We start from the raw sequence: 26,511 nt of genomic DNA, 5'->3' as shown, positions 1-26,511 counted from the left end.
TCATGGTGAGTAAAATTCTACAGACAGGGGTTCTTTGTTTCTCATGTTTACAATATTGATCAGACATGTACATTTATCAATTTTTTAATTTTAAGAATGCTTAAGTGAGTTTCAGAATTCTGCAACAGTCCGGACATCCTCTTTTTGCTCCTAAACTATTGTGGGCTCTGGTGTAAGATGATGCATGAATATTGTAAGATTATTAAAAAGAAAATTGTATAAAAGCAATGACTAAAGTTTTGACCACTCATGCAGAAAACTACAAACAGAAGGCTTTAGAATTATTTATTTCAAAACCTATTACTGTACAAAAATATACAGACTTACAGAAATATACCAGAAGCACACCAGTAGAAAATAATTACATTACAAAATATAGCACTCAACATCAAAAAAACATGAATTCACATGCGAGTATGATGTTTGGTAAAAAGAAGGATATTTGTGAACTGATTTTGTTTTTGCCTTATTTGTCTGGAAGACTTTTTCTAAACGTATTTAAAAGTCTAATGAAAAAAAAAAAGCAAATGCAAAAAAAATTCTTATGACAGCATATCATAATGTATTATAAACTAGCTATTTTTGCCACACTGGGTTAAATTCCAATAACAGAGAATAAGACATATTGTAAAAGGAGTTTTATAGTAGGATTTTTACATAACTCCCAAAGGGCAGAATCCATAAAGAATCTCTTGCGAATCCTAGAACATAACTGCAAGATAACAAGGCAGGTTCTTAGGCATCACAATATGAATCATTGGTGTCAAAGTTAATCCACCAAATAGTAGCCAATACCATCAATAAACGTCTTTCTCTTAATAGGCAATGTTAATGGAAAGCCCCCTTTTCACGCCAGTTTTGGTAAAGTAAAGATGGCAATTTTTCTTCATCATCACTACCAATCTCATCCTGCCATTTTTCATTGGATTTTGACTTCAAAACTTCCATCTTAGCATCTTGCAAGGTATCCTTGCGGTCTCTCAGGTGCTCAACTCGACGGTAACATTGACTAAACAAGAAAGAAAGAATAAACATATATTTGGACAGTTAGCAATAGGGCACAGGAGAATTGCAATACCAAATAAGCTACTAATAGCACAGACCCTTACATGGTGCAAATCTCAATTTCCAATTACCTGTGGCAACAGAGACAATATAATTACCACCTTATTCACAGTAAGTACAATGTTGGAGAATAGCAATAGCTTATTTTGTCAGTAAGGAACAGAACGGAAAATGGTAGAGGAAAAAAAAAAAATCTATATAAAACATCTCTCAGCATAATACAGTCATATGAAAAAGTTCTTTCAGTTAAATTTGATGGCTGCCGAGCATGGACAGTCTGCTTCAAATCATCCAATATATTTTCGATGATATTCAAGTCGGGGGACTGACAGTAATTCCAGAATATTGTACTTCTCCCTCTGCATAAATGCCTTTGTAGATTTCGAAGTGTGTTTCGAAGTGTGTTTAGGGTCATATCCAACTGCTGGGTAACCATCTTTGTGACTGTTGCTTGAACATTATCCTGAATAATTTTGTTGACATTGGGTTGAATTCATCCGACCCTCGACTTTAACAAGGGCCCCAGTCCATGAACTAGCCACACAGCCCCACAGCATGATGGAACCTCCACCAAATTTGACAATCAGTAGCAGGTGTTTTTCTTGGAATGCGGTATTCTTCTTCCGCTATGTAAAGCTCTTTTTGTTATGATCAAATAATTTTTGTCTCCAAAATGACTGTGGCTTGTCTAAATGAGCTTTTGCATATAACAAACAACTCTGTTTGTGGTGTGAGTGCAGAAAGGGCTTCTTTCTCATCACCCTATCATACAGATGTTCGTGGTGTTCGTGGTGAATTGTAGAACTATGTACAGATACACACCATCTGCAGAAAGAAGTTTTTGCAGGTCTTTGGAGGTGATCTTTGTGTTGTCGAACATTTCTCACAGTCCTCCACCTATGCCACTCCTGTATTTTTCTTGGCCTGCCAGACCTTGGTTTTACAGCAACTGTGTCTGTGGCCTTCCATTTTCATGATTACATTCCTTACAGTTGAAACTAACAGTTTAAACCTCTGAGATAGCTTTTTTGTAGCCTTTCCCTAAACCATGATACTGAACAATCTTTGTTTTCAGATCTTGCTGTGAGGATCCCATGCTGTTACTCTTTAGAGGAGAGTCAAACAGAAGCACAACTTGCAATTGGCCACCTTAAATAGTGTTTCTCATGATTGGACACAGCTGTCTATGAAGTTCAATGCTTAATGAGCTAATACAACCAATTTAGTGTTGTCAGTAATCAGTATTAAGCAGTTACATGCATTCAAATTAGCAAAATTACAAGGGTACCCACATTTTTGGACAGCCAGTTTTTCACATTTGAATTATTTTCATACAACTGAATAATGCTTCACTAAAAATATTTGTTCAGAAAACACCCCAGTAATCACATATTCCTGGGAAATGAAAAACATACCACTGTTTTCTTTTTTGTTGAAAGTGGAGTAAATTATTATGCAGGCTGAGAGGGGCTCCCAAACATTTTCATATGACTGTATGTATACTTACATTTGCTCATCAATTTCATCAATCTGGCGATCTAATCTTCCTTCCTCATCCTCTTCAGCAACAATTGCCTCAGAGACCTACAAAACAGAGGTTGTGTAAACATTTTACAGAGGGGGAAATATCAGAATATTCCATAATATTAATTTGTTTTCTATAAATAAAACACAAGTCTAGGCCTACTATTGAACTCTTCAATTCTGGGTACTCCAAAAAACAAAGCACAAATATGTTTTCATGTAAAATAGCTCAGGACAACTTAAAACTAAGTAAAACATTTATTTTGTCAACAACAAAAATTGGTAATTGGGCACTACAAGAATCCACAAGGATTTATTTCAACACATTTCAGAAGCCTTCATGCAAAGGTGTGCTTAATCCAGCCTATGATTGCACACTGCTACAAAATGTGTAAGGCTTCTGAAATGTTGATATAAAGACTATCTAAGAAAGTATTTCTTACATTGGTGGACTTGTGGATTCTTGAAGTGCCAATTTGTACATTTTTTGTTGATGGTTTTCCACTTCAATATGCCGAGGGCATGGGGCCTTTGCCCCTAGACCACATCTGTAATTTTATAAGTTTTTTTTACTTAAATCTTAGTGTCCTACCCTATTTATAGTACATTTTTACAAAAATAGACTCCAAATGAATAATAACAATTCTAAGCATTTTTTCTCATATACATTACAAAACTATTGCTTTTACACTTCTGCAAACAACACAGCAAACAAACACTTATCCAACTAAAACTCTAAAGCTGGCTACAGACGCAAAAATCCGATTGTACGAATCAACGTACGATCGGACTTTCCCATCTCCCGACCTGCCACTAAACATAAAGATCAAAGTCTTACTATTCAGAAGTAGTAAGAACAGATGAGCCTATGCTCTGCCCCTGACAGCAATCGTACAGACCTGTCTGAACATTTAGAGTGGGAATAATATATAATAGAAAAGCATAAATTGCCAAACTCACAGTTAAATTCTAAAAGGCAAAATTAATCATTTCAGACCAATATATAGACTGACAGGACAGGCATGAAACATTATTACATAGGGTTGGAAATAAAACAAAATCCATCAAGGTCAACCTCTCCTAAGAAACTCCATACACATATTTATATCAACCTAACTATACATTCATCAATATCTACATTAACTGGGATGTTGCTCCCAGTGGCCCCAAAGCAGGTGCTTATGTTTGAATTACTGGCTTAGAGGCAAATTTTCATTGCATAAAAGCCAGGTATACTGCCAAATAGAGCCTCCTGTAGGCCAACAGTCGACATAGGGCTACCAAATGGCCAATCACAGCACTTATTTTTCACCACCCAGGAACATTTTCTATACTTGCACTGCTCCCATTTTCTATGCTTGCATCTGAATGTTACTCATGGGTAAAAAAGGTTGAGGACCCCCAATCTAATCTAAGGGGGGGGGGCTCTGGTGCAATGATCATTTTTGAGAAAAAGATCCCCTTCTGTCTATAATGCCCCCTAATCTCCTTTTAACAAGTTATCATATCCGCTCGCTTCGTTTTTTTTTAACAGATAAAACTCCTCCAACCGTGCCAGTCTTGCCTCATAGTTCAGATATGCTATCCCTCTTACCAGTTGCAAAACTCTGCACTCTCAATAGCTCATTTATATCCTTCTTAAAGTGATGACAGACAGATTTGATTGCTTTTTATGATAAGGTAAGTAAGATGCTGGACAGTGGGGGGGGGCAGTAGATTCTATTTGGATTTTGCCAAAGCGTTTGATACTGTGCCCCACAAACAACTGCTTTATAAACGAAGGTCTGTTGGGCTTAATGAAGTCGTTTGCACATGGATAGGAAACTGGCTACAGGATCGGGTACAGAGGGTGGTTGTTAATGGTACATTGTCTACTTGGGAGTAAGGTTCTTAGTGGGGTCCCTAAGGGCTCGGTATTGGGTCCACTTTTATTTAACTTGTTCATTAATGACTATGGGGAGGGTATTGTAAGTAATGTATCAGTGTTTGCAGATGACACAAAACTATCCAGCCCAATTAATTCCATCCAGGATGTGGCATCTTTGCAACACGATCTTGACAAACTGGCAATCTGGGCAGCTAAGTGGCAAATGAGATTCAATGTTGATAAATGTAAAGTCATGCACCTGGGATGTAAGAATATCCAAGCCACTTATACCCTTAATGGGACTGCCCTAGGCAAATCCATTATGGAAAAGGACCTTGGAGTCCTTGTAGATAATAATCTTCCACTGTATAGAGCACTTGTAAGGCCCTATCTAGAATAGGCCGTACAGTTTTGGTCTCCATCACTCAAACAGGACATTATTGTATTAGAGAGGGTACAGAGAAGGGCAACTAAGCTAGTAAAAAAAAACCTTAAGCTGGCCATAGATGTTGAGATTTTTAAAAGATCAGATCCTGATCGTGAGACCACGATATTCTCAGAACGATCGAACGAATTTACCATCAACTAAAAAGACCAATTTGCCAGGAAAACAAAGGGGAGCTGCCTGCTTGGCCCTGCAAACATAGATAGATTGCACTGGGACCAACAAAGATTTTTTGACCTGGCCGATCAATTTCCTGACAGATGTCGGCCGAAAAATCGTAAGATGTACGATCGTTCGAATTCCACTAACCGCACAATTATTTCGAAGGATTGGTCGGACTGCCCTAAAATCGGTCGTTTGGCAAGAAGAATCGTCGCGTCTATGGGGAGCTTTAGCTATGACAAAAGACTGGCCAAATTGGGGATGTTCACGCTGGAGAAGAGGTGCTTAAGGGCAGATAAGATAACCATGTATAAATATATAAGGGGATCTTATAATAATCTCTCTAATCCTTTATTTACCAGTAGGTCTTTCCAGCTGACACAATGTCACCCATTCCGATTAGAAGAAAAGAGGTTCCGCCTAATTATTCGGAAGGGGTTTTTTACAGTGAGAGCTGTGAAGATGTGGAATTCTCTCCCTGAATCAGTTGTACTGGCTGATACATTAGATAGCTTTAAGAAGGGATTGGATGGCTTTTTAGCAAGTGAGGGAATACAGGGTTATGGGAGATAGCTCATAGTACAAGTTGATCCAGGGACTAGTCCGATTGCCATTTTGGAATCAGGAAGGAATTTTTTCCCACCCACGAGGCAAATTGGAGAGGTTTCAGATGGGTTTTTTTGCCTTCCTCTGGATCAACTAGCAGGCAGATTAAAAAAAAAACTAAAAGGTTGAACTTGATGGACGTGTCTTTTTTCAACCTTACTTACTATGTTACTTACCATGTTACTATGACACTACTCTTCAAAATATTAACGTACATGCTTATTTATGAAGCCTCACATTTTTCTGGTTGAGTTTTAAAGAGGAATAAAAATCTGAATTTAGTGGAATTTTTTTTTAATGTTTCAAGATTTATTATGCTCTGAAGCTGCTAAAATCCGAAAATACTCCAGATAAAACTTGTCGAAGTCAAGTAAAAGTCAATGACAGATGGTCCCTTTAAAAATTGGAAGATATTTTTTGCCTTCATGGTTCTTAAAATTTTCGGGTTGTTTAAAGCAGTTTTTTGTTTGATAATCCGAATAATTAATCGTTTCCATTCCATAATCAGGGGTTTTAAGGCAACAATTCTAAAAAGTTGCATGATTTAGATTGACACATGATTTTGTTGCAACTTTTCCTGCATATACAATTGCCATGCCAGATTTTTAGTAAATTAACCCAGATCATGGCTGGGAGTTACCTACAAAGTTCAGTATGTGGTTGATCGGGTAGACAAGTTATTGCTGGGTATGACCTAGCTGTCTTAGTATATATTGGTACTAACGACAAAATGAATAGTACATCTAGGTTCTAAGGGTAGGGAATTTTTTTTTTCCAGAAATCATGCCTGTGCCATGTGCAAGTTTAGGAAGACAGCAGGAGCTTGGGGAGTTAAATATGTGGCTATACATTACTATATCACTGGGCAGATTTTTCTTTAAAGGGATCCTGTCATCAGAAGACATGTTTTTTTCAAAACGCATCAGTTAATAGTACTACTCCAGCAGAATTCTGCACTGAAATCCATTTCTCAAAAGAACAAACAGATTTTTTTATATTCAATTTTGAAATCTGACATGGGGCTAGACATTTTGTCAATTTCCCAGCTGCCCCTGGTCATGTGACTTGTGCCTGCACTTCAGGAGAGAAATGCTTTCTGGCAGGCTGCTGTTTTTCTTTCTCAATGTAACTGAATGTGTCTCAGTGGGACATGGGTTTTTACTATTGAGTGTTGTTCTTAGATCTACCAGGCAGCTGTTATCTTGTGTTAGGGAGCTGCTATCTGGTTACCTTACCATTGTTCTTTTGTTTGACTGCTGGGGGGAAAAAGGGAGGGGGTGATATCACTCCAACTTGCAGTACAGCAGTAAAGAGTGATTGACGTTTATCAGAGCACAAGTCACATGACTTGGGGCATCTGGGAAATTGACAATATGTCTAGCCCCATGTCAGATTTCAAAATTGAATATAAAAAAAACGGTTTGCTCTTTTGAGAAATGGATTTCAGTGCAGAATTCTGCTGGAGCAGCAATATTAATCGATTCATTTTGAATTTTTTTTTTCCCCCATGACAGTATCCCTTTAAGGTACAGTCTATATAGTATGAGGGATTACACCTCAATGGAAAAGGGTCTGCTGCGCTAGGGGAAATAATGGTTAAGAGGTTGGATGAGTTTTTAAACTAGGTTAGGTGGGGAGCCAGAGTATTATGGGGAAGCTAGGTTAGACTGGGCTTAGATTAGTAAAAAGTCATGGAGGAGGAGTGATGGGGGACATACAGTTTACCAGCTCGGGAGATCCCTCTGTCATAGCATATGCTGGCTAATAGCAACTTTAAATTTAATTATAATATAATATGTAATTATCAGAGGGAAACGTAGTAGCCTCAAATGTATGTTGGCAAATGCCAACATACATTCAATAGTCCAGACACTGACTGGAGAAATGGGGCTGCCAAATCAGAAAAAGCTAGCAGGTTTGTAAATATGCTTAATGACAATTTTTCACTTCAGCTCGTTCATGAACCTACTAGGAACCAGTCTCTTTTAGATCTTGTAATAACTAATACCAAATTTATCTCTAGCATTTGGGTGGGTGAGCATTTAGGCAATAGTAATCATAACATGGTCTCTTTGAGATTATGTTCCAGTAACATCTCTGTAAGGGAGTAACTAAAACACTATGGGGCAAATTCACTAAGATTCGTAGTTGCGCCAGCGTCCGCTACGACGCACTACGCCAGGTGTATTTTCACAAGCGCTATGCAAATTCACTAAAATCTGAAGTTGCGCTCAGGGGAAGCAGAAAGTTGCGAAGTTGCACTAGTGTTAATTCGCAAAGCGAAGTTACGCTAGCGATGCTTAATTTGCATATGGCGCCAAATTTAAGTTACAATGGAGGTATATGTAGCATCACTACACAAGCCTGGGAAACCTTCAAAACAGCAAATAAAATTTTTATTTTGCCCTACATATGTGCCCACTGTATAGTTAAGGTGCTATGAGTTAGGAAATGTAGGGGGGAAGGAGGGTAGCCCCAAAAATTTTTTCAATCTTTTTCAGCCTATCACCCATAAAATTTTTAAACTTTTTTTGAAGCAATCCCTATCTACTCTATTGCACTTCGCCTGGTCTGAGGTGGCGAAGGAAGTCTAGCGTAAAAGGTAGCGTTCAGAAAAATGCGCGCGTCAGTGAATTTGCGTAGTCACGTCCGTTTCGCAAATTCGCCAGGCGTAAGAGTGCGAAGTAACACTAGCGACTTTACGCCAGTGTCCGCTAGTGAATTGGCGAATTAACGAAAATGCAATACGCTAGCGAATTAACGCTAGCGTTAGGCACTTCGTCCTTTAGTGAATTTGCCCCTATATTTTAGACGTGCAAATTTGACAGTATAAGGGCATCTCTGCAACATATTAACCGGGAAAAGCTGTTTGAAGGTTAAACACAGAATAAAAGTGGGAAGTCTTCTGCTTAATAAATATACATGTCAACATATTCCTCTTGTAAGAAAGAAACGTTGTCGCAATGCAAAACCTGGCAGAAGTGCTGAAGTTGGTCAGGAGACATGCTTCCTTCATTAAACTTCCAATTCTAGTAATACACCAAAAGATGCATGGTTCATGCGAGAGGAAATTCAAAAGAGACTAGAACATGTAAAGATAAACATAGGTCCGGGACCAGATGGTATTCATCCATAAATGCAAGGGTTATGCACTAAATGGTAATGTGTTAAATGAGAAGGATCTTGGGCTTTTTGTAGATAACAAGTGGTCTAATTCTGGGCAGTGTCATTCTGTGGCTACTAAAGCAAATAAAGTTCTGTCTGTATAAAAAAGGGCATTTATTCAAGGGATGAAAACATAATTATGCCTCTTTATAGGTCCCTGGTAAGGCACATCTGGAGTATGCAGTGCAGTTTTGGACTCCAGCCATTAAGAGGGATATAAATGAGCAGGAGACAGTGCAGAGACGTGCAACTAAACTGGTTAGAGGGATAAAAGACTTAAATTATGAGGGTATACTGTCAAGGTTGGGGTTGTTTTGTCTGGAAAAAAGGCACTTGGGAGGGGATACGATTACACTTCATAAGTACATTAGGGGACATTATAGACAAATAGCAGGGGACCTTTTTACCCACAAAGAGGACCACTGTACCAGAGGTCACCCCTTCAGATTAGAAGAAAAGAACTTTCATTTGAAGCAATGTAGGTGGTTCTTCACAGTGAGGTTATGGAATGCACTGCTGGGTGATGTTATGATGGCTGCATCTGTTAATGCTTTTAGAGGGGCTTGGATGATTTCTTGGACAGACATAATACCAAAGGTTATTGTGATACTAAACTCTATAGTTAGTATCGATATGGGCATTTATAATTTATATGAAACTATGGAGGGGTGTGTGTATGGATGCTGGGTTCTCATTTGGAGGGGTTGAACTTGATGGACTGTCTTTTTTCAACCTGATTTAACTATGTAACTATAGTCTTAATTCTGAAGCCAGGGGAGAACCCTCAATCTCATTCCTCATACCGTCCCATCCCGTCTCATCTCACCAATTCATTTGGATTCTAAAATATTATCTGAAGTGCTAGCAAAGCATCTCAATTATGTCATAACCTCAATAGTAGCCCAAGATCAAGTTGAATTTATTCCCCACAAAGCAGCGGAGTTGAAATTAGGAGGATATATACCAATTTATCAATTACCTGAACAAATTCAGGTACTAAGGTCATTGCCTCCTTAGATGAGAAGGCATTTGACTCTGTTGAATGGGCCTATTTTTGGGAAACCCTGAGTATATTTGCCTTTCTTAAGAATGCTTTAACCTGGATACAGGCTCTACACTAGACCTACAGCCAGAATTTTGTCCAATCTAGAGCTTTCCCCCTATCAACCTGACCGGAGGTACCCATTGTCACCGGATCTTTTTGCCCTGGCAATGGAACCCTACGAGCAGCTCAGGAGGTCCGGGGATTTGAAATTAATCGAAGTGAAAAAATCTCGATATTTGTGGACAATGTGCTTCTCTAGCTAAATGACCCAGGTCCTACACTCCAACAAGCTCTGCATTACTCAATAACCACACACAATTCTCAGGTCTCACAATCAATTGCTGCTGTTGGATCCCCAGGCCATAGAAGGCATAGACCCTTCGCTCCCCTTGGTCCGAGTAAACACAATAAAATACCTAGGGATACACATACATCCACAAACAAGAAACTTCAAGGAATTAAACCTTGACCCATTGATGACACAACTCCTGAAAACAGTTGACAAATGGATCAAACTTCCATTATCACTAATTGGTAGAATAAATGTATTCAAAATGAAGCTCCCTCCCAATTTTTTATATTTATTTAGTGAGTTACCTACTTGGATTACCCTGGCATTCTTAAAGCAACTCCAAATTCAGAACTCCAAATAAATAAATAAACAAAATCTATTGGTTATCTGGCCCACTACGGTAAAATACAATGTACTAACTTCGCCATTATCTCAGGGAGGACTAGCAGCACCAGATATGTTAGGAAACTTCTTCGCCCCTCGGCTGTCGCCTCTCAACCTACACCTGGAGGATCTTGTGATGCTACTAGAAGCTCAACTAATACGTTCTTTAGAGGGTCTGAGAAACCTGATCTATAGAAGACCAGAGATTTATCAATGCACATCCCCTGGTCCCCTGTCATATAAGTAATCTATGCAGATGCATGTATTTACAAAGACAGGGTTTTTTTAGTTACAAAATTATGATCATAAGATTGATAAGCCACCATACCACGTCAAGGTAAAACCCAGCTATGCTGCAGGCCAGGCTTCCATGTGGTTGTAGTACCCCCACATCCGTCCCTTTAAATGGTGGAATAATGCCTTTGGAAATGGGTGTTGATCTGCTGCAGTTTCTCGCTCTCTTAAAAGCTGCAAGCAGGGGTGGATTAATCTCATGGAACTAATGCTGGGATCTAGGTTATCTCTCGCTTTGAAAGCTAATGGCGGGGGAGAACTAAGCCCTATGATTGAAACCAATGTCCAGTTTGGGAGACCTTTATTTCAGGTAATGCTCTTATGCCGGGAGGCTTTAGCATTTGATATTATGATATATAACAGAGGTAAATAGTTAGGGACCGCCATATGGGTTTTACCTTGATGTGGTATGGTGGTTTATCAATCTTATGATCATAATTTTGTAACTAAAAAACCCCTGTCTTTGTAAATACATGCATCTGCATAGATTGCAGACTTATGACAAGGGACCAGGGAATTTGCATTGATCAATCTCTCTTCTTTTTCTCTATGTCTGTAGTTAATTTGGCCAGATCAGTAGCATTCCATTGTATTTTAATACATTTTTATTTAGCCATGGAGTGCTCCCACAAACTTTCCTTTTTGCATTCTTTATAGAAGACCACAGGGCATGACTTACACCGCCCTAATGATGGAAAGCTTGGCATAAGGGTTCTAACAGAATAGGGAATAACTCACTGGTTTTATCACCCCATAGCCCACTCTGGCACAACCCCAACCTTCAACAGCCACAATACCTGATCCCTAACTTTGGGAACAATATAATGTATAATACCTGGGGACATCTACAAGGACAATTCCCTACTTTCTTTCTAACAACTTAAGGACAACTTCAATATGCTATTTCGATATCTGCTCTCACCCAGCAATTTCACTTAAAGGGGACCCTCAAATTGAACTAACCCCAATTGAAAAAGTAATCTGCAAAGAACAACTCTACAAACCATTATCCACTATTTACAATCAAATCCTGTCAGGCAAACAAACCACCAAGCGAGAACTGTACCACAAATGGTTTACAAGTATACCTGACCGCACAGAGGAGCATTGGGAAACAATACTTGCTGAATCCATTCAGCCCCTAATTAGAGCCAGATATAGGCTCATACAATAAAAATAACTGCATAGGGCTTACTATACACCTTTTACATAAAATTAACCCTGCATTCCCTGATGTATGCAATAGGTGTAAGAGTTCTAATGCTGACTTTTACCATCTGACCTGGAGTTGCCCTTCAATTCAAGTTATCGGACATATATCTCTTGGTTAATGGCACTACCAATTGAGTTCCACCCTACAGTTCTGCTTCTGAACTTCCTCACAAACACTGTAACGTCCCGCTCAGAGAAGATGATACTAACATTTTACTTTTCTATGGCAAAAAGGTCATTGATATCAAATGGAAGGAGGAGCTTTCACCCACGACCAAATTTTGGATAGGCCTGGTGGAGCAAAAACTCACGACCTTGGAGCAAATCTACACAGCAAGAGGCTGTAGATCTAAATTCACTACTATTTGGACTCTCTGGATATTACAAATGAATCCTATACCAAGAGGAAGCAAAACTCACCTCAACCTTCACTGGACTGGCTTAACGAAATTGGACTAAACTGGGTTTCTCAAATATATATGTATAGTTTCTTACCGTAACTGAGGAGATATTTAACATATACGAGCAATATTATTGGGTTAATTAAATGTCTGTTTTGTTTAATGTACATTAGTACTTTTCTGGTACTTACAGTATTAACTTGACGAATTTCCTTTTGGAATTCTTCCCATTCTTTATCCATCTGGTCTTTGGGAGCATCAACTTTTCTCACCTTTAGATAGACAAAAAAATTTTAAGCAAAAATATGTATGGACGCAAATGACTGTTTTTAATATAATGTATAGACAGCATTTGTATCCACAAAGTTCATGGTTCAGATGGGCTCTCTGAAGATGTTATGGCACCGTAAGTTTAGTATTGTTGAAAACTATCTTAGCTATTTTAAAACACCTCACTATTTTACATACAATATTTATTCAGTTAGCACAAAAAAATATCTACATACAAACATCCAAACCAATGTATGCTTTCATTCTGGAGACTGCAGCCCTGTCATACTGTGATGATACTTTCTATTATTAAATAGATATTAGAAGACTCACGGGGAAATAGCACAGCATTAAAATGTATTTATTTTTTGCAATAGCCAATTGGCACTTCAGTGGCTAAACACAATGAACCAAATAAAAGTATATTAATTCAATTTTTATTCTTGTAAAACACATGCCAGCCCACACACAGTTGTAAAAACAAACAAAAAGAGGTTCCAGTCCAGCAGTGCACTCAACTAGTGAAAAAAGCAGTGATTTATTGTGCCACAAATAAGCGGCATTTTGAGCTTTACACGAGTTTTATCAAGCCACACATTCAGTGTAACAACTTCTTTAAATCTATGTGCAAAAGGGAACATCTTCTATCTATAGGGTCACACAATCTAGATCAGCGATCCCCAACCAATGACTCGTGAGCAACCTGTTGCTCACCAATCTCTTGGATGCTACTCTTAGTGGCCTCAAATCAGGTTCTTAGTCCAAATTCTGGGCTTGGAAGCAAGTTTTGGTTGCATAAGAACGAGTTGTACTGCCAAATAGCTTTCTGTAGGCGGTCTGTAAGCTGGCAGTCCACACAGGGGTTACCAAATAGCCAATCACATCCCATTTTTGGGATCCAAAAGGGACTTTTTCATGCTGGTGTTGCTCCCCAACTCATTTGAATGTGGGTCACGGGGACTGTTGAATTAGATGGACTACAACTCCCAAAACTCAGTGGAGTGTGTTAAACTCCTGTCTAAATCACATTGGATGTTATCCCTCGCAATGGGAAATCAGCATGCACCAGACACTGCAACAAGTGATCAAGCTTTGCTGTGTAGCACTTTCTGTGTTTATATGTAACAAAAAAAAGTATTACTCATTTAACACCATATGCAGAGTCTGCAATGCACTCTGTCAATAAACCCAGTTAACAGCTTAAAATTAAACAGGATAATTTATGTTTTAAATATGTTAATGTTTCACATTTGCAAAGAGTTGCTGCACACGGCACAAAGAAACAAAAGCTTGCCTTTGCATCTACTTCCGGGTCATCAAAGAATCCCTCAGGTAAAGCCTCAGCGGTATTTTCTTTCCTAAGAAGGGGCAATAAAAAAAAAATATTGCTTAGAGCTGGCACACAAAACTGTAACATATATATAGATATATAGATATAGATAGATATAGATATAGATATATATATATATATATATATATATATATATATATGTATATGTATATAAATATGTGTGTATATATATATATATATAAATATGTGTGTATATATATATGTATATATATATATGTATATATATGTGTATATATATATATGTGTATATATATATATATATATATATATATATATATATATATATATATATATATATATATATATATGTGGTATAAGGAAAAGCTCGCACTCACAGGACTTATCACAATCAAAAAAGGGTGTTTATTTGGATCAAAAAACAACTGACGTTTCTTGATCCAAATAAACACCCTTTTTTGATTGTGATAAGTCCTGTGAGTGCGAGCTTTTCCTTATACTACTTAACCTTTTGAGCTTATTGCACCCAGGCAAGGATGACCCATTGACGAGTTGTGCTGGCCTCTACACTACTTTATATATATATATATGTGTATATATCATTTCGTCCTGGATTAAAAAAATATCAGTTTTTGATAAAAGGCACGGGGCAGAACATAACAGCTGTAAAGGGTAATGTTCAAGCTCTGTGTATGTCCTGTAAGATACTTTCACCAGTACAATAATTAGCAGTTTATACATTATGTTCTCTGTCCTTTGTGGGTTAATTATGAGTTATTATGACCACAAGTATGGTGAGGAAAGTCCAATTCAGAAAACAACCAATGCGGGCCAATACAGGAAAATTAACACTATTGCACTCATACTTAAAAGTGAAGTGGACAATTCTTTGGATACATGGATGCAACTCCATGTATCTCCTGCATCAAAAGGCACAGCAGTGCTTGCTTCTGAACAGAAGGCAGGGCATCAATCATAGCTATACAAAAAAACAAGAAATCTGTTGTATTCTATTACGCAGAATAAAAAGTGTACCCAATGATTTACATGTCACATTTGCACATGCCAAAAAGGTCTACTCCTATGTTTTACAGTAAGATACAAGCAGTTTCATTCGAAGGCTTTTGAAAAAATAAATCTATGCATAATACCTTGGCAATACTGACTTTCACGTTAAGAAGCGATACTTGGCAATGACACCACAGTGTGTCATAGAGCAGCACTGTCCACCTTCTACAGAATGCTTACAAGAAAGAAGGGTGTCAGAGTTACATGTGGGCAGGGTCGACATCAGAAACTTTGGGCCCTAGTACAAGTTATTTATCTGCCCTACCCCCATGAACACAAGTATGTAGTGCCAAAAATTTTGGCCATGTCCCTTTTGTGCAATACACACAACCCACACTGCAACTCCACAAATCATTTTACTGAAAAGCAGGGATGTAACATTTGAAGAAACACACCCTGCAATTGCTGGAGGCCCAAGAACAATAGAAGGCCCTGTAGGCATTTATGAAAAAAATATATATTGTTGTCAAATGATATTACTGTGGGACCCCAATATGCCACTCCTGAAAAATTCATGTAGGCAACAGCTCATAGTAAATAGATCACAATAATGAATAAATTTGCTAATAAGTCAATTTATTGGTGGTAACTGGAGTTTTCCCTAAGTTTAAACAAAACATCTACGTGCCTCAGTCACACAGTGCTTTGTGTTGTCATTGTTGATACTGTAGTCACAAATATTTCTATCAAAGTTACAAATTTGTGATGACTAGTATATGGTTAGCTTTAGAAAAATGGTATAACTTTACTTATATAAATAGATTACCTTTCAACAATCTTCTCTTGAATATCTGCTTTCAGGACTGACCCAGAGTGAGACACCAAAGGCATTTTATTTTCAAAGAAATCTTTAAGAAGAAGAAAAAATTACATTTATGTTTTCTTACATTTTTAAACTTATAATTAGAGCAGCTTAAACTTTTAAAACTCAGAACAAAGACACACTGATAAGCTTTGTTATTTTAGATTGTATTAGATCCAAATGCTACCAAAAGTAATTTTTAATATGCAGTGAAATCTTAATTTTACATCACATGATTTTAAATGTTCCCTCATTTTACATCATTTTTGTAGACCTACACTTGTTTCCCTGATACATTACCCCGATTTTACAGTTTTTTTAACGGTTCCCTGAAAAACGTAAAAAAAATGGGGGTTCTACTTTAGATTTTAAAAGATGTGCTATAGAATGTTCTATTCTGCTGTAGACACTGAATTTGGTCAAATCACAGTGGTAACAAAATAGTAAATTTTCTTGTTATCCCAATGATTAAAAAAAATAAATTGCCCAGAGTAAGCTGCGATCAACAAAATATTCTAGCAGGGAATACAGAAATTACTAGGAGCAGTAGGGAAAAGTCCCTGATTAGGCTGTACCATTTTCTGTCTGTGTATAATAATGATAACAATAATAAATACCTGTGTGTATTAATAATAATTATAGTATGTTCAGCTTGGTATCCTAAGTGAACAAATGGCCAAAATGCTGAATGATAAACTGTGGCTGTGTGAAGCTGGTTAACTTTAGTTAGTCTGTAGGATAAGCCCAGCTAGGGGCACGATAATATGCAAAAGGTAGGAATAGCATTGGATATTATAGGGCAGCCACATTCACTGCAGTATGCATCGCATATTTTACTCAACTGCGCATGTGTGCTTCCAGAGCAGTGCAGAAGATTTCGGAGGCATCAGGAGAGATAGTGATGAGGCAAAAAAAGTACTCTGGGAGAGTGCACTTTCCAGCTTACATGAATGCAAATCTTGTATTTGTTATTGTATATTTTATTTAACATGTGGGGCTATTGCTGTTGGAAGTCACTGTACAATTATGCATGTATCGATTTTACTGTACGAGTTGATTGAGAGTCTAATGCCTAATGACATATAGGGAGGTTATTTAACAATATATTTCAGCTGCCAAAGAAATGTCAATAAGCCACTCATTCGGATTCCCTTTGACATATATTGAAACTGCCTAACACAGAAAGCGAAGGTTCTCAACCCAAAAACACACAATAAAGCTTTGTAATAACCACCTGTACTAGCAGTGTTAGGAAACTGTTGGCATTTTGTGCTGTTGTTCAGCAGCAGCCAAAATGCCCCGTTACCACTCCTGATAAAAAGTACAAATTTAGTGATGTACAAGAAACAATGAAAGAGGACCTCTGTCTATCACTGCACATTATGACCAGGGGCATTTTACCCACCACTGGGACAGTTTCTCCACCATGAGGAAACATTTGAAAATTGCCTCATGTTCAACTTTCAATATTAAAACATGGTGTTAATTGGGATATTCACCTTTAAAGGAGAAGGACATGTTAAAATCAAGTAAGCTTTAACAAAATGCTCTATATAAATACACCAGTGAACCCTCAAAGTAATGCTGTGCTCAGTCCTCTGACAAAAGAAGCACAGCATTTCTTTAATTCTATTGAGTACTCATGGGTTTCTGTATCAGACTTCCTTCTTTCAGCTTAAAGCTCCAGGGCATGGGCTTAAGCATGCTCAGTTTGCTCCATTCTCCCTCCCTATTGCTTCCTCCCTTCTCTGCTGTAATCTGAGCCCAGAACTATGATTGAGCATGGAGAGACTCAAGCAGGAAGTGATATCGCACCAAGCTAATATGGCAGCTGCTATCCTTAAAGATAGAGAGTGTTTAGAGCCATTTAATCAGGTATGGTAAAGCATCTTACAGAATAAATATAGCATTCTATCTTGACCTATTGTGGCTAATCTATTGGCAATGAACTGCCTTGGTAGCTTTCCTTCTCCTTTAAATTAACTTTTAGTATGATTTAGAGAGTCATATAAGGATAGAGAGAATTCTTCTGCCTGGCCGAACCAAATTTGCATATGCAAATTATGGGTGGGGAGGGAAATCGCGTGACTTTTCGTCATAAAAAGCATATGCAAATTAGGGTTCGGATTCGGTTCGGTATTCGGCCGAATCTTTCACAAAGGATTCGGGGGTTCGGCCGAATCCAAAATAGTGGATTCGATGCATCCCTACATGTGCATATAAAGTATAATTTGTAAGTAAAATTCTGAACTCTAAATCCACTCCATTCAGCACAAACACATGCGGATGTTTTAATTTTGAAAGACTCTAAACATTTACATAGCCTCATTATTAAAAAAAAAGTTACTGTTACCAATTGGAATTTACAGGGAAATCACTCATGTTGAAAACTGTTAAGAAAACTCACTGAAGTACTCGTCTATTTCTTTCTTCATTTCTCGTTAACATACATGCAGTGTTACCTGCTGGGAGATTGTCAGCACTCGATGTAGGGGGTGGTAGAGGGATTTCTGCTGGCTTCAGTAGAGAGGAGGATGCCTCTTTGGCATTTTCATATTCTTCACCCTCCTCTGCATCATCATCATCTACATCTTCATAGTCTCCTGCCAGTAATTTCAAGCTTGGTGCATTCCCTGCAGATGAGGTTTTTTCCTTCTCGAAAAACTCTTCTGGTAATCTAAATCATTAAACAAATTACAAATAACTGGCTTAGTAACCGTCAACCTCTAAGCAAAAATAAAACAAGGAAATATGATGTTTTTAAGCATCAACATTCTTCAACAAAGCAAAAGTTCTATTTTAGAATTTTTACTTCTGTCGAAATGATCAAGCTAAAGTTTGGACTCAAGAAGGCACATGTTAGATGGGGCACCTTCTACATATCATACTGACATACTAAAACAGGGTGATTTTATGACAAAATATTTGCACATCTAGTCTCATTAAAAGCTTAGTTGGCCAAAACGAAGACACAGGGGACCTGCTCCCATAAATAAAATGGAGAATATGCACCCTTTTCACGTTTATAATCATTCAAAACTCTTTATTATGGTTTTTACTTCTTATTATAATTCATAGTTTTATTTCTACATAGAAATACAAAACTCAAGAGTTATAGAATGCACACCTAGTAGAGAGTGTCTCCTATTATAGCTTCAGCTTTCTGACTTCGGAAAACCAGTGACTAATGTTGCAAAAAGGACTGGGCTATATACCGGTGGGGAGCTGTTTTTCCCATGTTGTTAACGATTATAAACTGACTCAACAGATTTGGCTAAGAACAATATGGTAACAGTAATTTAGATGGGGGGTCTAGTGGAGAGGGAGAGATTGGCTCAAATGGGACACCCGTGTCAATGGACATGGAACGTATATTTAAAAATTGGAGCAACTATGATCCACCAAGTGGAAATACATCTATAACGATGATTAACAATGAGATGTAACTTTATATACATAGAACTAAGTGGAGGGGGTAATCTAATGATTGTGGAAAAAGAAGCCATTAAATCCTTAAAAAGTAATAAGGATGTCATTATAAGATATGCGGACAAAAGGGGTGGGTGATTGTTATAATTATGACTACTACCGTAATTAGCAATTGTCTGAAATTTTGCAAAATTATTAGGTTACCCTACAGATAGGGAATTGCATCATTATTTGAAAATGACAGCAAGACAAGGTTGGATTAACCATAATATAATGGAGTATTTGTTTCTGATGCATCCTAGAGTACCAGCAATATAGACACTTCCCATTGCATTTTATCTAAGGGCTCCCTAAAAGGATAGTTCAATGTGTTGATTATTTGTTGCAGCCCTGTGTCAAGAATATAAGCAGTTACCTACAAGATACAAATATTTTAAGGGTGATTGCAAGTATTGATGTGCCTTTTGGACAGTGTAATACTAGTAGCAATGAATGTACAAAGTTTGTGTACATGTATACCACATCAGAATAGCATTTCAGCAGTAAAGAATTTAAGTACAGGTAATCCCAATTATGTAGGCCCAATGATTCAGTTCATGCTGTCCCTATATGAATTGATACTACATAAAAATTACTTTAAATTTAAAAAGCAATACAGAATTATATACAGTGGACTAGGACAGCAATGGGCACTTGGGTTCAGGAGCTACATCAATTGCATTTTTTTTTCTATGGTTGAGCTCAGGCGAACAGCTAGAAACTTTTGTTGATGATTTGAACAGTTTGCATAGCCCAGTGAAAATGGTAAAAAACTAAAAAAAAAAGTGGTAAACCATAACAAATGTATACACAGTGTATAAAAAGGAAAAGAGATTAGACACACGCATGGAAATGAATGAAAATATGAAGGAATTAATTGAATTCAGAATAGTCTGAATGGACAGCTTACTTTGGGATGTTTTCTAACTTGAGGGTATAAGATTATTGGATAATTAAAGTGGGTACAATAATTCTGAAACAATAGTTTGTTACAAGGTTTTATAATTACAGATATATAGAAAAAGGATTGCAATTATTTTGTAACATTTTTTTTTACAGAGTGTCTCTTCTTTTATTGAATCAATTTTAAACTAAACACGATGGTGACCATGACTGGTGGCACTGTATGTTTACATTAACGAGGACTTATTACAATGTGTACTGATGGACTAATATAAAAACGTTTATTGAAATGCACTTTATTGGTGGAGAGTCACTACTATTATGATGGTGACCTCTATTGGTGGTATGATAAAATTGCAGTTTAAAGATTCTTTATGATATTGTACACCAATGAATACGAATCAAAGTATTTTATCGAGATGTATGTTATTGGCTGATGATCACTCGCACTGTGATGTAATTTTGGCACCTTTTGGTATTGTTTGACTATTTAATGTTTGTTCACACACCTTTATATTATCCTTGATAAAAGTCCTAAAGAGGACTGAAGCATCAGGATTTTGTAAGGTGTGTCTATAATAAAATCAGTGGTTTACACGTTCATCAAGTTTAACCTTTTAAGCCTGTATATAATCTGCCTAACAGCTAGTTGATTGAGAAGGCGCAACCAGTTTGAAGCCTCTCCACTTCCTTGGTATAGGCTCATGAGAGGAGTTACATGTTTTCCTATATGTACTGTACGCCTGATAAACTGATGTGCACTACTGCCCATTCTAAAGCAAAGTTAGAACTGCCTAAACAAGTTACTTTATAATATTTCTTTCTTACATAGTGGCTTGGAAAATTTCTTGGACAAGCATAATATCTGAGGCTATTGCAATACTAAAGTGGACAATTAGTATAGACATTGGTATGTGCAGTTTTTGCGAGTGTATGGAGAGTTGGTGTGAGTGTATGTATGTATGTATGTACACTGGGATTTCATTTGGAGGAGTTGACCTTGATGGACTTTATGGCTGTCACATAAATTATACACCATACATGCTGCTTAAATAAAACTTACTTTGTTGTTGAAGCTGATGGATGGTCTTCTGAGCCTGCAGAAAAATAACTGTTACAATGCAGTAATTACATTACATTTTATGAAAAAAAAAAAAATTTCCTTCTCATACCGAGGAATATAGTCAACAACAACAGCCCTTAGGCTATGGACACACATACGTTTAACCACGGCTGTTAGCGCACCAGTTTTTAAAAAAGCAGACTGCTGCATAAATACGCTAGCAGAAGTACCATAGACTAAACTTGAAACCACTTTGCATCTGTGGGCTTTTTTAAAAAACGCAGCTTGGAAACGTATGCGTGTCCATAGCCACAAGCAGTTCTACTCTTAATTTTGTTGGATTCATTTTGCATTCCAGTATTTTGTTTTGCAAATATATTATATTGGGACTTCGTTTTACCTGCAACTTGCTTTACAAAGTTGAAACTCCCAGTGCGCAGTAGAGTGAAATACCATCTTATTCTTTCTAGGAATGTAGATCGCCGGTTTCACTCTACTGTGTATGGTCCTTATAGGACCAAACTGTAAATTATATAGTGAATAAAGTACCCCCTCTTGTAAACTATAAGGATATATTAGAGGTTACCGAGGCCGAAGGCCGAGTGGTTTTTATACAGGTCGTGTAACTCCGAGGTAACTTCTAATATGCTCATATTTTGCAACTGGGGGTACTTTATTTATTATAATACACAAATTTCAGTGAGTCATGTGACAGAAATGACATCAGAACTCACCATTTATAACGAATGACATCAGAACTCACCGTTTATAAGGATATAATTTACAAGATATTCATGGCTTTTGTGTAGGAGACAGCATTTCAAAAAAACTAGGTCAAAAACTAGGTCAAAAAGTTTGTTCTAAACTCAATTTTATATAGCAGTTTTTTGATCTATAACTGGGATGAGTGCTAGCAAGGTCTGACCCAGTGCAGTCTGCCATATGTATGCAGATTTGGCACAAGAGTTCCAAATTGCTTACCTGAAGCAGTTGTGAGAACATTGCCACTTTAGAGACTCTTGCTAGAGCACTAGAGCAGCAAATTGCAACAATGCGGTCGACTGACAATCTTGAGAAGAGTGTATTGCTTACTGAGCAGGACATAGCAGAGTCAGATAGTTTGGAAGGGAAATAGAAAAGCAGCAGGATGATGTGAGGCAGTTAACTGTGTGACACCAAGTCTAGTGCGGTCAAAATGAAAAGGGGAGGCTACTCCAGGGTTTAGAAATACCAACTGATTTGCCAGATTGTGAAGAAGATGGGAGTGTGAACTTTGGATTGGCAGCTCTAGATGGGGTTGATCTAACAGCCGGGAGACCATTTTCTCTAGTAGTGGTGGGGACGAGAGCAGAGCCAGTCCTAAAATGATTGTGGTTGTAGGGGGTTCAATTATAAGAAAAGTGGATAGGGTAATCTGTCGTCCGGATAGCTACAACTGAACAGTTTGCAGTCTTCCTAGTGCCAGGGTTCGGCATGTGGTTGATTGGGTAGACAAATTATTGGGTGAGGCTGGGCATGACCCAGCTTAGTACATATTGCAAATAATGACAAAATTAATGGTAGATTAAAGAATTTAAAGAGGTCAGTGATATAGGCTCTAAGGAGTGAGGGAAGGTCTTCCGATGTAATTTCTTCTGAAATTTTGCACGTGCAACTTTAGGAAGACAGCGGAGCTTAGGAAGCTAAATGCATGGCTCAAGTCTTGGCATAGGAAGAAAGGTTTTGGGTCCCTGGAGCACTGGGTTGATTTTTCCTTGGGTTACAAGCTATTTAGTTGTGATGGCTTGTACCTCAATGGAATTGGGTCCACTGTGCTAGGGCAAAAAATGACTAAGAGGTTGGAGAAGTATTTAAAAGGATACTGTCATGTGAAAAAAAATTTTTTCAAAATGAATCAGTTAACAGTGCTGCTCCAGCAGAATTCTGCACTGAAATCCATTTCTCAAAAGAGCAAACAGATTTTTTTATACTCAATTTTGAAATCTGACATGGGGCTAGACATATTGCCAATTTCCCAGCTGCCCAAAGTCATGTGACTTGTGCTCCGATAAACTTCAATCACTCTTTACTGCTGTACTGCAAGTTGGAGTGATATCACCCCCTCCCTTTTCCCCCCCCAGCTGCCAAACAAAAGAACAATGGGAAGGTAACCAGATAACAGCTCCCTAACACAAGATAACAGCTGCCTGGTAGATCTAAGAACAATACTCAATAGTAAAAACCCATGTACCACTGAGACACATTCAGTTACATTGAGAAGGAAAAACAGCAGCCTGCCAGAAAGCATTTCTCTCCTAAAGTGCAGGCACAAGTCACATGACCAGGGGCAGCTGGGAAATTGACAAAATGTCTAGCCCCATGTCAGATTTCAAAATTGAATATAAAAAAAATCTGTTTGCTCTTTTGAGAAATGGATTTCAGTGAGAATTCTGCTGATGCATTTTGAAAAAAACATGTTTTCCGATGACAGGATCCCCTTTAAACTAGGCATGGGGGGGGAGCTGAAGAATTATGGGGAAGCTAGGGTAGATGGGGCAGAGCGAGGGGGGGCCTAAAGTTTACCAGCTAATGAGGTTCCTCAGATAGAAGGAAAACAGGATAAAACCAAGCAAAGATATAATTCTCCGCTAAGTAATGCAAATTTCAAAAGGATAAGTAGTAACCTCCGCTGCATGCTGGTAAATGCACGGAGTTGGTCAGATAAAATGGGAGAACCACCAAAGAAGAGGGGCACAGGGCACAAAAGAATGTTTATCACTCGCCACATGGAACAGGTGGTCCAGGTGCACCAGCCCAAGACTCCCATCTTAGGGAACAGATAAACCAACAGCATGCAAAAAAAAAAGGGTATGGGACACTCAAGAGAAATTCCACAAGGGCCGCCAAAATCAAAGTTAAAAATGTAATATTTATTGTAGAGTCATTAAAAAAGGAACCATTGGCCCTACGCGTTTCATGCCCTTTTAATCATGGGCTCAGTGCCGGTATTCAAAAAGGGATCCCATTCTCAGCATCAAAACTATAGGCTGGTTAGTCTGACATCAGTGGTAGGAAAGCTTTTCAAAGAGGTATTAAGGGAGAAGATACTGGACTTATTTGCAAATCATAATAATATGAGTTTGTGCCAGCATATTTATGTGTAATACATTTTGCCAGACTAATTTAATGTCCTTTTATGAGAAGGTGTACAAGAACCTCGATTTTGAGAAGGCAGTAGATGTGATCATAATAATGCCTTTGAAAGCTACTTATAACTTTGCCATAAAGTATTTGCACAATGATTTTGCATTACCTGTCTGATGCCCCAAAACAATCAACATGACCTATAAGTAAACTTTTAATGTCCATTCATATTTTAAAAAGTAGTTTTATATATAGTGTCAGTATCACTTTAAGGAATGTTGGCCTGGAACATAGTATTTGTAAAAAAAAAAATAGATTGCGAGACTGGTGGTAAATGGAATCTTTTCGAATTGGACCAGTGTTATTAGTGAAGTACCACAGGGCGTTGTACTTGGTCCCTTGCTTTTCAACTTGTTTATTAATGACCTGGAGGCAGGCATTGAAAGTACTGTTTCCACGTTTGCTGATGAAACAAAATTGTGCAGAACTATAGGTTCCATGCAGGATGCTGCCACTTTGCAGAGTGATTTGACTAAATTGGAAAATTGGGCAGCAAACTGGAAAATGAGGTTCAATGTTGATAAATGCAAGGTTATATACTTTGGCAAAAATAATATAAATGCAAGTTATACACTAAAAGGCAATGTGTTGGGAGTTTCCTTAACGGAGAAGGATCTTGGGGTTTTGTAGATAACAAGTTGGCTAATTCTGGGCAGTGTCCCTCTGTGGCCACTAAAGCAAATAAAGTACTGTCTTGCATACAAAAGGGCATAAACTCAAGGGGATGAAAACATAATTTTGCCTCTTTATAGATCTCTGGTAAGGCCTCACCTTGATATGTAGTGCAGTTTGGCGATATAAATGAGCTGGAGAGAGTGCAGAGACGTGCAACTAAACTGGTTAGAGGGAAGGAAGAACTTTATTTGAGGCAGCGTAGGTGGTCCTTCACAGTGAGGGCAGTGAGGTTGTGGAATCTCTTGCTGGATGATGTTGTGTTGGCTGATTCTGTTAATGCTTTTAAGAGTGGCTTGGATGATTTCTTGGACAAGTATAATATCCAAGGCTATTACAATACTAAAATCTATAGTTAGTATAGATAACTGAAAAGCATATCATACTTACCAAGATTTTCATTTCCTGGACTGGAACATGGCAGTGGGCACACAAAGGGTTAATTCCTCCTGCCGTGAGAAAGGCACAGGAAGTGACGAATAAAAGGACTTCCCCCAGCTCTGGCTCCCATTCTTTCTGACTGATTACAATACTCCTGGGAGGGAAGCCCCTGCCCACTGCCATGTTCCAGTCCAGGAAATGAAAATCTCGGTAAGTATTATATGATTTTCAGTTTTCCTGTTCCTTTCACATGGCAGTGGGCACACAAAGGGACTTAACAAGCTAAGCATTTAGGGAGGGACAAAAAAAAAACCATAGACCAAGTACTGCAATTATACATTTATTCAGCAGTAGCCGCCTCCAAAATTGAATGCCCAAAACAGGCTAGATCCTTAGAATATGTATCAAACTTGTAATGTTTGGAAAAAGTGCAAAAAGATGACCAAGTGGCCGCTCTGCAGATTTTTTCTGCTGATACCTGGGCTCTGAGTGCCCAGGAAGCTGCCATCCCTCTGATGGAGTGTGCTTTAGGTGCTGGTTCCGGTGCTGACTGTAATGAATATGCTGTTACGATGCACTGCTTCAACCATCTTGCAATCGTGCTTTTAGCAGCTGTTTCCTGAATTATTACTTCCAATGGTCACCAAAAGGTAATCAGTTTTTCTGAAAGTTGCCACTTTCTTAAGGTAAATCCGTAAGCATCTGACTACATCCAAGGAGTGAAGCTTTTCTTCTTGTTGATTTTGTGGTTCCGGATAGAATGCAGGTAAGATTAGTTCCTGCTGCTGATGAAATCTAGATGGTACTTTGGGTATGAATCTATCTTCCGTTCTGAGTACCACCTTGTCTGGAAAGAAGGATAGCTTAGACGGTTTAATTGATAATGCCTGCAATTCTCCTACCCTTCTGGCAGATGTGATGGCTAATAAG

General features: G+C 38.0%; 1 protein-coding gene across 1 annotated transcript in view; it reads right to left on the bottom strand.

Moving 5' to 3' along the window:
• Positions 1-270: 270 nt before the first annotated feature.
• Positions 271-26,511, bottom strand: part of znf830.S (zinc finger protein 830 S homeolog) — a 31,382-nt gene continuing 5,141 nt past the window's right edge. The window contains exons 4-10 of the mRNA NM_001094607.1: positions 21,346-21,379; positions 18,374-18,588; positions 15,876-15,957; positions 14,027-14,090; positions 12,654-12,734; positions 2,573-2,649; positions 271-1,009 (exon numbers count right to left, since the gene is read on the bottom strand). Of these exons, the coding sequence (NP_001088076.1) occupies positions 829-1,009; positions 2,573-2,649; positions 12,654-12,734; positions 14,027-14,090; positions 15,876-15,957; positions 18,374-18,588; positions 21,346-21,379 (734 nt within the window). The 3' untranslated portion in view covers positions 271-828. The remainder of the gene's footprint in view (positions 1,010-2,572; positions 2,650-12,653; positions 12,735-14,026; positions 14,091-15,875; positions 15,958-18,373; positions 18,589-21,345; positions 21,380-26,511) is intronic.

Source organism: Xenopus laevis, chromosome 6S (assembly GCF_017654675.1).
Source record: "Xenopus laevis strain J_2021 chromosome 6S, Xenopus_laevis_v10.1, whole genome shotgun sequence".
In the NCBI taxonomy this organism is placed as follows: domain Eukaryota; kingdom Metazoa; phylum Chordata; class Amphibia; order Anura; family Pipidae; genus Xenopus; species Xenopus laevis.
The sequence above is the reverse complement of the archived record's forward strand: the minus strand, read 5'-3'. Positions and strand labels throughout refer to the sequence as shown.